Genomic DNA, 13,828 nt, shown 5'->3' on the forward strand with positions numbered 1-13,828 from the left:
TCAAGGTTTGGAAAGCAGCAGTTAATCTCACAAGTTAAAGTATAAAATTACAATCAACATAATCTTTAGAATCATTAATGTAATTATTTAAACACATTTCATATATTATTATTATTAGGATTATTTAAACCTATTTAGAACTAAAACTACATTCAGAAGAAAATATAAAAATAGTGGTGACCATCTAAAACTCACAATGCACAGTCACAGGGGTGTTCCGGATAGTTTGTAGGTGGTTGCTTATAGGCCAAAAATATAAAAAAAGCAGTGTCACACCCATGTATATGAGAATTTTTTTTTGCCTCTCTTTAACATCCACCAGTATCAAAAATAGCAGTCAAACTTTATTTTAAGGTCCAATTCTCGCTATTAACAAACCATTAACTATGACTTTTTTGCCTCAATAAACTCCTAATTTACTGCTTATTAATAGTAAGGTAGTTGTTAAGTTTAGGTATTGGGTAGGATTAGGGATGTAGAATATGGTCATGCAGAATATGTGCTTTATAAGTACTAATAAACAGCCAATATGTTATTAATAAGCATGATATAATAAGCAACTAGATAATAGTGAGAATCGGTCCCTATATTAAAGTGTTACCAAAATAGCTTTATGCTTGAAATATGCCTGATGAAGGTCATACCAAAATGTTTTGAGAGAATAAATCTATTTTTCATACATTTGTAAGTACATATAGTTTGCAGGATTGATTCTTTTTGGTTTTGATGTTGGACCTGCTTTTTGGTTTTTCCTACATATAGATCAAAACATAAAGAATGTTAAATGTGATACATGACTGACAGGGCAGTTTAAACAGTGACAGAATGCACACAAGTAGTATGTCCCAAAGCCTGCATACTTCTTTTACATACTCAAAAGTATGTACCTTTGCTTCACTAAAAGAGTACATACTTTCAGGGCAAAGTAAGTAGGTGAACTGGGACGCAGGGGCAGCATTATTAGTAATAAGCCACTTGACTTGAGACATCATCGTGTTCAAACGGAGCTGCATCCAATACTCATGGTATGAGCAAAACTAATAGTGTTGCTTGTCTTAGTGAGCACCACTAATTACAATTATAATCCATGATTGAAACTAAATATCCATTTCTCCATTCCATTCAATTTCTTTTTATACCTCACTCACTTTACATCACCGTCAAAAGAATTTACAGAGGATAAAGTAAGCCGTACCTGTGAATATCTCCTGCCCGAGTGCTGGGGAACGGCCTTCTTTCCCATTCAGAGAGTGCTGGGAGGTGGCAGGACAGTGGGGATGCTGGGAAGGGGCGGGGCCATGAAGATGCTGGATTGACAGACATTCGCTCAGAGCTTCTGATTCTAAATGGGGGCAGGCCCTTAGCTGTCAATCAAAAATATAATTAAAAGTCTAAGCAATAAAAATAGAATGTTGAAAGGTTTGCACAATAAAAACACATGTAACGTCTGTTCCTGAGTGTGATGGTGTGAAAGAAGAAATGAAGAGAGTCGTGCTTGTGTGAAATGGACTGGGCCCAAATAAAAGCCTTAAATAATACTACTACTAAAAAAACACATCAGTCTGTGGTGACATCCCACACCAGCCAGCAAAGGAAATGACAAGCTTAGAGAGGAACAATTTTTCACTGCAGACAGGAACCTTTGATTGGAAACATGAGGGGATGAGGGGAAAGACATACCCCACATACACATCCATCGCCCCAAGTACAGGTTGGGATGCCACGTAACCAGCTACAGAGAGGTGGAGGGGTCTCTTTTGCTGGTGAGATTAGCATGCAAGGCTGATTTTTCCCTTCACAAGGCAACAAAAGCAAAGTTCTGGCAGTAATCATGCATCATATGCGACATTTGTTTAGAGTTTGGAGAGTCATATGTGTTTAGGACTTTTAGACTGACTTTGAAAGCCCGGACTGTAGCATGGAATTATGTTTAACTGGAAAATTATCTTCGGTCACATGAATTCGTGATGAGTGGACTGAATCTGGAGACGATTCATCGCAATAAACAATAGCCGAAATGAGCCATGACATGCAACTTAAACGTGTTATGTCATTTTAATTCCACTGCAATTAAGATTTTCAAAATAAAAGCTAAACTTGTGAATTAGATATAAAACAAACACGTTTTAATTACTTGCGAACTGGCAAAACAGCATAAACCGCAGGTTTTTCAGTTGAGATCTTGGTGCAAAGCTCCCAGCCATTTGTCAGAGATTTTGGTGCTTTGCTGCAGCGTGCTATAACAGGCGTCGCTCGCGATAGATGAAGTGGGAGTGTTTGTTTGACATCGGCCCACAACATCTGGCCACTGGGGTATAGCGTTGCACAGCTTATTAACAATGGTACACGCTCACATGTGTTTCCGCTTACAACGGCAAGCAAGAAGACGCATCAGTCAGCTGTCGTTTAGACCAGTGCAACAATGAGGCCATTCTGCTTATAATTACCCACTTTAATGAGGAATGCACTCTTCACCATGTAAATGCTGAAATGTGGTCAGAGTTGATCTATTGTTGGGGAAATGATTTTCAAAGACAAACCTAAGTAAAACCAACTGCACCAAGTGAAAAAGACACAATTGACCATGAAAAATATCTACTAGAAATGTTTCTCAAGACTGATGGCAAGAGCCAAAGAGCTAATTGTACTCTGATGTGCTGATGAGATGATTTGAACAGAGAGAGAGATGTCGTTTTTATCCTTACCTTCCTACGCACCTGCTGCTCTTTGGCGGAGTGGATCTTTACATGCTTGCGGAGGGAACTGGGGTCTGTGTAGCGTTTAGTGCAGCCTGGGATCTGACACGCATATGGTTTCTGAAACAGGAAATGCACAATGAGTCTGAGAATCATAATTATACGCAGTCCAGCCACAAAGAGGACACAGAAACACACTGCTATGGACACAAAGACCACAAAATCATTACATTATGACAGCGTTTATAATTGAGTAGCTATAATTATAGTTTAGAACAGACATTAAATTCAGTGCACAACATTTATTAACAGACATGGAAACTAAAAATACATGACAATTTAGACAAGCAACTATCTTGAACTCCCAAAACAAATGTTGTGTTTTTAAAATTGAAAGTCTATATAGAGTCATTAATTATGCATTAAATTGATAAATATAAAATAAATTTTAAAAAATGTGTGTGATAAAAATTTATTCAATGTCTACATTTCAACCCTGGAACTGAAAATGTAATTTAAATCGGATAGATAATAAATAATAAAAAAATATGTAATATTCTGCACTATATACAGATGTCAGATATGTTCTTTCTTCATTTAAATTTGTGTTAAATCCGACAACAATTTACTTTTGAAACCCACTTAGGCCTACTTTTTTTCAGCATTAATATTTACACTTTCAAACTGTGTGTAAATGGACAAACACAAGTGCAATAACTGTCTGTCTTGAGAGTTTATAAATAGTCAAAGTTTAAGAGGAAAGACAGTATCCTACCTTTCAGCTGAGAGGACATAAGAAGAAGAAAAGAAGAATACAGATTGTTCGGTAAATGTCAGACAGGCATACAGGTACTATACAAACACTCATTTACTGGTTTGCAGCTAACAAACTACTGTGCCAGTTTTATATTATTTTGCATTTTCTCAGCGTTTAAGTGTTTAAACATGTAAATTTTAAGATATATATCAATGTACCCATGATTCTCAGTGGTAAACTTTACTGAAACACTCTCACTCGGTCCAAAACATGCAGAGGTGATTTTCTCCCATGCATTTTACACCGGTCTTTTTTTCTAAAACAGAGGCAGTCATTAAATGAAAGTGGATAGGCTTCCTTTATTAGCTCTCTTTTCCTACCTTCCCTCGATCTCTAAATAACGCTGTTTTTACAAGCCGCTTGCGGGGCAGCTCGACTCTGCGCATTTATTTGTTTTCACTGTGCAATGCCATATAATCCCCCTGCTGTCTAAACGCACTGAAAACAGAAAACGAGAAAGCTTAGGAATGGAAAAAAGAAAAAAGGCTGTCAAGAATAAATATCATTACAGTCGGAGTGATTTTTTCACTGTATATGAGGCGTGTGGGAAGGCTGTGACAGGGCGCACAGGCGAGTTAATGTGCAGCGCTGGGCATCTGGAGTCGGGGGGCTAATTGGCCGTGGCAGTGTGGTGGTAGCGCAGTGCGGGAGCTGTACTGTGATGTGATACAGCACAGGGTTCTGCCAGTTAGTGAGGAATTACTAACTCAAGCTTTCCCTGACTTTTATTTTTCCTTACATTGTTGGAGTAGGATGCGAGACTTGCCTGCCTCTCTCTCGGTTTCTTTTTCTATCTCTCTCTGCCATGTGTCGTTGCTATCGCAAACGGAGCATGGTGTTAAACGACGTACGATATAACGTGTTTCCCCTCGTCAACCCATAGAGACATAACTTTATGGCTGTTTTGTGCATGCAAAATTAACATTTGGGTCAAAGAAAGGTAGCAAATAGCACATTTATGGGTTTGTTTGTAAGGTCCATTTGGTTGGGGACTTGAGTGCTTAGGATTTTTGCTCTGAACTTGAAGGCCCTTGGATCACCCTTTGTTCACTCTTTAGTTTTGCTAAATTCTGAAATTAAAATCAAGACTAGATAATCTTTTGAAAAATAGTTAGCAATACTAAAAGCTACTAAGAAAAGCAGGAAACTACATCGCACCGATGTATATTTTAAAAATACTGCATATAAATATCCAATTATATGCAGTATAATAATATTTTTCTGGCAAAAAACAAACAAACAATGAAGGGTTTAGAAGAAGAAAAAAATATTTATACTATATAGGCCTGCAAACAATATAAGATACATACAAAACTCCTAAATTGTATATAAGAACAGCAGTATTTAACAAATTATTCCGCTAAAAATATCTAAAATGCTATGCACAGACTCAGATTGTGTTTTTTCATTAAAATTACTTGTTTAAATGATCTGCTTTACTAGAATGAATCATTTCCAGTGCTATATATCAGAGAGAACCATTTATGAAACAAACAAAAAAACGTTCCAACTCTAAATATGAACGTGACCTTTTAGGATAAACTGATTCACTAGAATGAATCAGAGTTTTCAATACTATAAATGAGAAAAAAGAAACATTTAGGATGAACTGAATCACTATATAAATTAAACATTCCAACTCTACATATGAAAGTGAGGACCTTTTAGAATGAACTGATTAATAATTATGTGTCAACTTTTCAGTGCTACATAGACAGAGAATGATTTAGGCAGAACCGATTAACTAGAAAGAATTAGAGCTTCCAATGCTATATATTAGAAAGAACCATTTATTATGAACCAAATCACTAGAATAAACTTTTAACTAAAATAACTTACCAACTCAGCATACAAAAGTGAGAACCTTTTCAGTGCTACATAGAGAGAAAATGGTTTAGGCAGAACCGATTCACTAGAATGAATCAGACTTCCAACAGGAGGAAGGAGGGTGATTTAAGACAAACCGATTCACTAAAAACAGTCTTTCCAATGAAAACTACTGCCACACTTAAATGTATTAAGCATTTAGTAAAACAAGGTTATTAGTTTGTTTTTCCCCAACACTGCTGATTTCTATATTTAGAATGGTGTCAGTAGAGCAGTGTTTGTATTCTTGTATTCTGAGGCACTTCTTTTTGAGTTGCAGCTATGACAGGTTAGGGGCGGTTGTATTCATTTACTCACAGTGTCCAGATGTGTGCGCTGGTGCTTTGCCCTGTCGCTGGAGTTGCTGAATGCTTTCTGACAGCCCGGATGCTGGCACAGGTACGGCTTCTCTCCTGTGTGACTCCGCAGGTGAATCTTCAGATTCTCCAGTCGTGAGAAAGCTTTGTTACACCCTTCAAACTGAGAGAGAGAGATGACATCCAAACATCAACAAGTGTGTTTTATAGAAATGCCAGCTTTGTTGAAGGATAGTGGTTTACTAGGCCTTGCCTTTAATATGTGCATGGATGTGAACAAAGCTTTCAGGTAAACATTTGAATCAGAAAAAGCCATTCAGATTTGCTTTTCATGTCATTTTTCATGTCAGCACTGGTCTGGCCAATCAGAATCCGTAGACAGTCATTACAGAATGGCCCTCTGCAATCTATCTCTAAGGCATCTGTGTAATGAGGCTCTGGACATACTGATAGTACATGCTGTCTTGTAATTTAAGGGCCTCATACATCCTATACAATCTCTTTGCTCCGCCCCCCAAATGTCAATAGCTCTCCAACCAGGAGCCTCGGATGGGACAGGGTGGCAGATTATGGAGGTGTCAGAGAGAGTGAAACCTGACATGGCAGCTTTGCTCTCTATTGTCCACTGACCTCTAACTGAGGCCCCCACTTCTATCACAGCTCCAGTTTCACTGAAGGAAAGAGCCTTCCATTCTTCTAATGGGCCCTCAGAACATCATTCGGGCTCTGGCCTCCTTCAATCACTCGCAAAAGGCTTGCTATTGAGGCCAGGCCATTTAATACGGGGCGAAACCTTAGACTGCCACGGTCGGGATATATTGAGTGACCTGGATTATACAGTGTGTGTGTGTGTGTGTGTGTTTGTGTGTGCAGAATTCTTATAAAGGTACATTAAAAGCATGTGAAAACAAGAAAAAAATAAAGTCAGTTTCACACACGTTTACACACACAGACAAAACTGGATTCGCATTTGCAAAAAAATATATACATTAAAAATACTAGTGCTTTAAGTCAACTTTGGTTCTGCACAAATTAAATGTCACATCAGAGACACTTTGCTGTCAGTCCAGACTATTAACCTTAAAAAAAAAGAATTAAAATCCATAATAAAAAAAGATTTATTATGTGTAAAACTATGATAATATAAATAAAGAGTAAACAATTAAATTATTTAGTGTGAAAATTATTTCTCTCCATTTTTCAAGGAATACTATTTTTTTTGCCTCGGTTATTTTAAGTTTTACCTCACAAGAAGCTTAAATTTAGTCAAAATATGCAAAAGTGTGGACATATTCCTCAATTGCTTCTATTTAGGATAAACATAAAATGCTAGCAGTGAAAATTACATTATTTTAAAATGAAATATATTCCTATGATGGTAATGTAAAACTTCAGCAGTCATTACTCAAGTCTTGAGTGTCACATAATGCTTCAAACATCATTATTCAAAATTTCTTATGATATTTAAAAAAAAGTTGTGCTGTCTAATATTTTAGTTTTTCAGGATTCTTTTTCAGGATTCTTGGATGAATAGAAAGAAATCTTTTGCAGCATTATAAACTGAAAAAATTGCATCCGCTATTGATCAGTGTGTCCAAACTCAAAAGTGCCAAAATTTTTATAGTATAAATATCCATAAATCAAACTTATTATTAAAGTACAAAAAAATATATTTATTGCATAAAACAGAATTTATCTACAAAACTAAATTGTATTGGAGTTCTTATGTCAAGTAGTTTAAGTTTAATTAATTGCAGAGATTTAATATTTAAGATGTGGGGTTTGTGAAAGGAATATCAATCCAAATTTTAATCGGCCATGCACTTTTACACATTAATTTCACACAATGGAGCGACACAGTGGTTGAGACACTGCATGGGGCTTTTTGATGTGCAAACCTCACAATGTCAACTTGTGCTTGTATTATTTCACAGCATGAAAACTGTCAGAACATACCCAGAACACAGAGCTTAATAAAGTCTCTGAAATCCAGGCAAGTTTGAGATACATGGCCTGCACTGACTCCTAAAATACGTCTTTATGAGTTTTTAAAACAAACACTGCAATTATATATGTCCTAAAATATGTGTATTTATGTATAGGGGAAATAATCATTCTTTCACTGCTTTCTTTAACGTAATACAAATTTCAGGGTAAATTGAATTTATGGGTCCACAGAGAGAATCCTGCTAATCGCGTAAAGCCCACCATTAGTGTGAGGATCAGCTGCCAATGGAGCGAGGTGCAGAGCATTTTGGGATACCTTTCAAACACAGCTATGCATTCTGGGATGCCATGCAAACACAGCGGTCTGCCAGAGTTTAATCCACGTGACTGGGGGGAATTTCTTTCTCTCACTTCTCATGTCTCTTTCATTGTCTCTCCACTTATCTCTGGCTTTTTTCCCTACTTTTATAGAACACAACATTCTCTTTTATATAATAGCTCAAAAATGCACCTGTATTTGCCAAGCACTGAACATTATTTTCCAAATAATTCTAATGCAACCGGTTTTACAACTGACGTCAACATCTATCAAAACATCCCCAAATGTTAACTGAGGAATGTGAAGTTTCTGAGATACACAACACAGACATTTATCATAAAAATCAGAGAGAAAAGTGAGACTTTTTAAACCAACCGCTATAAACCAACTATGACAGCTCCTAAGTCTCCACATCCCTTTGATTTTATTTGTAAAAACAGTTTAGCACGCTAATCACATTAATTGCCATAAACGTGTTTAGCTTTCCCCTCTGAAGGCCTGTGTGTGGGTAAACAGAGTGATAACCGTCGAAAGTGGATGGTGGTAAGTCATTTGACGCCATCTTTCCGAAGTGGGCCTCAGTATACACACAGAGTGACAGTTCGGGCTGACATTTTTGTCAGGGGCGCACAGCCAATCATGGATGATTGCGGGCCACGCGGACCCTAACCTGATGACTATATGGGAAATGAAGCATGATTGCAGCTGAAAACGTTCAACGAGGCATCGGGCAGCTAAAAGCCCACAGTGTCCACAAGCACTCGGAAGAAAAAACAGTTCATTAATACCCTTAAATACCTGTAGAATACAAGCCAGCCATTATGGCACATGTAAAAATAAGGCCACATCGTGTTGCTCGTTGACGTCACACTGCGCTCTGATGGAATGAAATGAAATGAGAGGAAGAGAAAATGTGCTTATTATGAGAATTGCATTCAGGCCACATTCTTTCCCATGGAGTCAAAGGTCCACCGCTGTTCCTGTTAACATTCAGAGGTGCTCTGAAACATAAAACATATTTCCCCATTATACTGTAACTACCAATCTCACCTTCCCTCAGGCTTGCGTTTATTCTGACATTAAAACCTTTAGCAACTAACAAGCATTAAATACATTATTACTCGTAATTAGTGGGCTGAAAGGCAAATTTTAATGAGCACCATGACTTTTCTTACACCCAGACACGTTTTCTGTAATTCGTTGTGACATCCAAATTGCTTCAGCGCTCATATGCAATGTCTACAGGTTATGGCGATGTTCTGTGATCAGCACTTGTACGAAATCGATTCTGGTTCCTGTTGGAGAACGAGAGGTATTACGAGGTTTACCGCTGAGCGCCTGGAGTAACTGTGACCTGTAAAAGAGAAACCGCCAACACGTCTTTCGGCACGGAGAACAGCGGAGCTCAGATAGAGTGGCTAAAAACTACAGGCGAAAGCGAACATGTGCCTTTAATCTGCCTGTTTCCAAATGCCCCCTGGCAAACACAGCAAAGAGCAGAAAAACGTAAATGGATGAAATTATATCCATATGATTCAATGAGACAGCTAAGGGGAGACAGGTTTCTCATGCACTTCATCGGGGTACAAAATTAAACACAGCTTAGCTAAAACATTCGCATTACATAGTTTACACATGTCATTTCCACATCCAAACGCCACTCGTTTTAGCAGCCAGCTTCATCTGTTGCTAATAGGAGGCCTAATATGAATCAAAGATCTGGTTAATTTTTCTCTCTCGCTCTTTTTTTTTTTTTTACATTTTTGGAACAAAGCTGATGTGAATTCACATTCAATTATTCTCACGAATCTTTGATTTTTTTTTTGTTGCTCTTTCGAATTTCAAAACATTTAATTTATACCTGATGTGATGCATACACAAATCCTCAGCTGACAAATGTTGTCCAGATGGGATCGAAGGCTTGGCCGATAAACCGGTGGAGGAAGTAGTCATGTAAATGATTAGCAAAATTGCTCCGAATAGCCTTTTTTGTTCTCATGCAACACTGGTGAAACCAGATTGAAACCCATGTAGACTGTAGATGGGACTTTCACAGGAAGCAACCTATGATGACTAAATTGGGCCTCTCGTGTAGTCATTACGTACCCCCCACCCCACTCTGAGCGACGTTTTTGAAGGAAATTGAATTGAAGGTGTATTATGGATTCTGACCTCGTCGCTGTGGAAGTCGTGCATTAGCAACGTATGCTACATGTGGGAATCCTGAACGAGAACACGCAGGAAACATATGGGTCTTTATGGGAGCACTTAACCCAGTGTTGTTTTGGGGCGTACCGTCAAAGTGTTACCAGCCAGGAGACATAGTGTCCACCAAAACTAGCAGTGATCTTCTTTTGACCTAGAAATAAATTCATATTTAGACAGGTGAAGGTCCTCTTCCAGGTCAACTGTTGCTTCTGCATGTTCTGTTCCTTTCTAAAAGCCTTTAAGCTGTAACTCCAGCATGAACTTTCTCTGGCGTCCCTCACCTGCTGCAGTAATCTGAATTTATGACTAGGTGTTGGCGTGCTCATTAAAACATCCTGAAAACAGATTAATGTAGTAAAAGTAATCTATATACCTCTAAGCACCCTTCTGAAATGTATGGCCATGTTTCGGGCTTCATACCAAGACAATCTATTCTAATTTTAAAATAGAGGTAGATGCTGTACGGAATGGATTTTTCTTTTATGCCGGATTCTATTGAAACAATGTGAAGATGCTGGTTATGCAACAGGAGTTTGGGATACTGGATCTTCTCTAGAACTATCAGAGTGAACCTGAATCCAAACTCAGGGTAAAATGTCAACAAAGATGTCACCACATTTAATCTCAAATTAAAAATAAAATAGAAAAAAAAATAAGGCAGAAGGTCACGTGTGTCATGCTGGTGCTTTTAATGTTTTTGGTAATGGTCACTATAATTCATGAAATTAAACCTCATTACATGCCAAACTGTGTGGAATAATTCAGTCTAAATGCATAGTTTGTTGCCAAGACATCCTTTCAGTTAAGAACATAGGACTGTATATTACTCACAGAAACATAAAGTGCAATTCAGATGTACAATACCATTCAAAACTATTCTAGAATGAAAGTGATATTTCTATTCAGCAGGGACACATTAAATTCAAAATCAAAAATAAAGGTGAAGACATTTATAATGTTTCCAATTAAAAAGTTTATATTAAATAAATGCTATAAATTTAAACTTCATCAAAGAATAAAAAAAAAAAAACTTTATTTTGTTTTCAACACTTTAGCAGTACTTTTGTGAGTTATAACACTTTGATAATAATAACAAAGCTATATCAATGTATAAGAAACATTTTGAAGGATCATGTGACTGTAGGCTGGAGTAATGGATGCTTAAAAATCAACTTTGTCACCAAATAATTAAATTACATTCTAAAAAATATTAAAATAGAAAATAGTTATCATACATTTAAATAGCCATTTTAATGACAATATTAGTGTTTTTATTGAATTTTTGTAAAAATGCATCCTTGATGAGCAAAAGAATCTTCATAAAAAAATTTGAACAGTAGCATGTCTATTGAATTCTGTTATTTAATTTGAATTGAACGCGTGTCGACTGACATGGAAGAGAAGAAATTGTTGAATAAAGTCGTTATTTTTGTTTTCTTTGCACACAAAAAGCATAAAGGTTGACCCACTGATGTCACATTGACTATTTTAACAACGTCCTTACTACCTTTCTGGCTCTTGAACGTGTTGCTGTCTATGGAGGGTCAGAAAGCTCTCGGATTTCATCAAAAATATCTTAATTTGTGTTCCGATGATGAATGAAGGTCTTAAGGGTTTGGAACGACATGAGGGTGAGTAATTAATGAAAAAAAATCATTTTTGTGTGAACTATCCCTTTAATAATATATGCACATGTTAGTCATCACTAGTAGTACATCCACACTGTTCTTAAGTAGGGCATCTTCCCTCATCCTACCCTACAGTTTACATGCCTAAAGACCTGGCACCACTAACTTAGTGTCAAATTTATTTAATCTGTGTTTTCTTTGTTAAACCGAACACCAAAGAAGCCAAATAGCATTCTCGGATTTTCTGGCTGTACCGTGGAAGCACAATCTGTCACTCCAGTAACCGGCCTCTCACTCTCTCTATTCTAAGAGTCTCTAATAGCTAATTAGAGAGTATTACACTCGCCCCGATGCCTTTACAATACCACCAAGCCATCAATTATCTCCCCGTTTCGTGCAACATGAACCAGGACACAGTGAGATGCAATGAAACTCCTCAACATGATATGTGCAGTGTGTTCATGCCTGCGGAGGGGCAAATCCAGCATTTGACGCAGAGGGATCTCAGCGTCCATTAACGGCCGTCAGTCCCCATCTACTCTCTGACACCTGCTAGCGTTCGCTTCCCAGCAGCGGTGGCACAAGTACGGGGTAAAGTGACAGATACTTTGACTTTAATCGCTCAGAAACTTCCTTTTTAACTGGTCGGCGCGAGAAACACGTCACTTTTAATATGCTGGAGTGTGAGTTTTTCCTTTTACATATTCAATTTAGGAATTACACTTGCTGAACTTTCTAAGTGGCAACACACAAACTCACAATTCTCTCATGTGAGCTCTTTATTCAAAAAAAATTGGCTGTCAAGGTCATGCAATACTTCATAAGGTTCAAACGTCATCCAAACTCTAGGCCAAATACCAAAAAAGGCCATATTTCACAACATCTCTCATTATATGACATGAATATGTAGACTATAAACTCTCCTGACCAACTGTCTTTCTTTCGCCTTTTCTTTCCGCCCTCCACCCTGTTGGCATAACGTCTACAGTTGACACAGCTGGCTCTGTCTCATGCCCGCTCTCTAAGCTACTCTATATCTCCGAACTGGCAACAAATAAACATCCCAGAGTGCCTTGCGCCTGCCAAGTCAAACACCTCTACGTCAAAAGCTCTGTCAGATTCATGAACAAAACAAAACTATTCAACTGGACAATAGGTCAACATGGCATGTTAAATGTGTTGAGAACAGTCGAGTGACATCTAGCACAGTTGGATTGAGAAGCAGAACATTTACGCCCTCCAGAAATGTGATGAAATTCAACTACAATAGAGCTTGTGTTGTTGTCTTTTGGGAGCCTGATTGTTGCGTTTCCCCGTCAGGATTCTCTTGTTTTGTTATTTTCTGCTCAAAAGTGCAGTGAAAGGGCAATTTATCAGGTCATGTTTCAGCACAGAACACATTATTAATACTGATACGTCATACAGTATGACTCCACATTAAATCATGTTGAATCACAGTGGAATATGAGGCATAAGGTTTTGCACTGAAAATAAATAATATGTAATACTTACAAAGACCAAGTTATGAAATGAAAATCTAACAGCGCAACAAAAAGGAAGAAAGGTTAACAAGATAAACTATTCTGAAATCACTAAAATAAAATAAAATAAAACTTAGAACTTATATCCATTCAAACACCTAATACAAAATCAATAACTCAGATCGGGGACAGTAATACTTATGAAGATATAGTAATCATACAGACCAAGTCATTATTAAAAAAAAAGGAAATTAAAAAAATACTATCAAGATAATTATATCTTAAATCCAATTTCACTTCAAATACCTCACACAAAATCAGTAACTCAATTGAGAAAGAAAAAAAAAGAAAATGAAATAGACCCAAACAACAAGGCCTCACTGTCCTGTGATATTCCGCAGTAAACGTTTTCATATTTATGGAGTATTTAACTTGAAATTTCTCATCACACACTTGTTTACCTTAGCAGTAATATGAGTCCGGGCTGGCACTCAATCCCCTCTTGGTATTTGCAAGCGAGACGCTCACGTTATTACAAAGCAGTGTTTT

At 37.3% G+C, this 13,828-nt stretch overlaps 1 protein-coding gene across 1 annotated transcript in view; it reads right to left on the reverse strand.

Annotated features, from left to right (window-relative positions):
• LOC306849769 (zinc finger protein GLIS1-like) overlaps window positions 1–13,828 on the reverse strand; it is an 83,441-nt gene that overhangs the window by 22,077 nt on the left and 47,536 nt on the right. The window contains exons 5-7 of the mRNA XM_079385067.1: window positions 5,698–5,859; window positions 2,706–2,816; window positions 1,196–1,364 (exon numbers count right to left, since the gene is read on the reverse strand). Of these exons, the coding sequence (XP_079241193.1) occupies window positions 1,196–1,364; window positions 2,706–2,816; window positions 5,698–5,859 (442 nt within the window). The remainder of the gene's footprint in view (window positions 1–1,195; window positions 1,365–2,705; window positions 2,817–5,697; window positions 5,860–13,828) is intronic.

This window comes from Barbus barbus, assembly GCF_936440315.1.
Source record: "Barbus barbus genome assembly, chromosome: 29".
Lineage (NCBI taxonomy): Eukaryota > Metazoa > Chordata > Actinopteri > Cypriniformes > Cyprinidae > Barbus > Barbus barbus.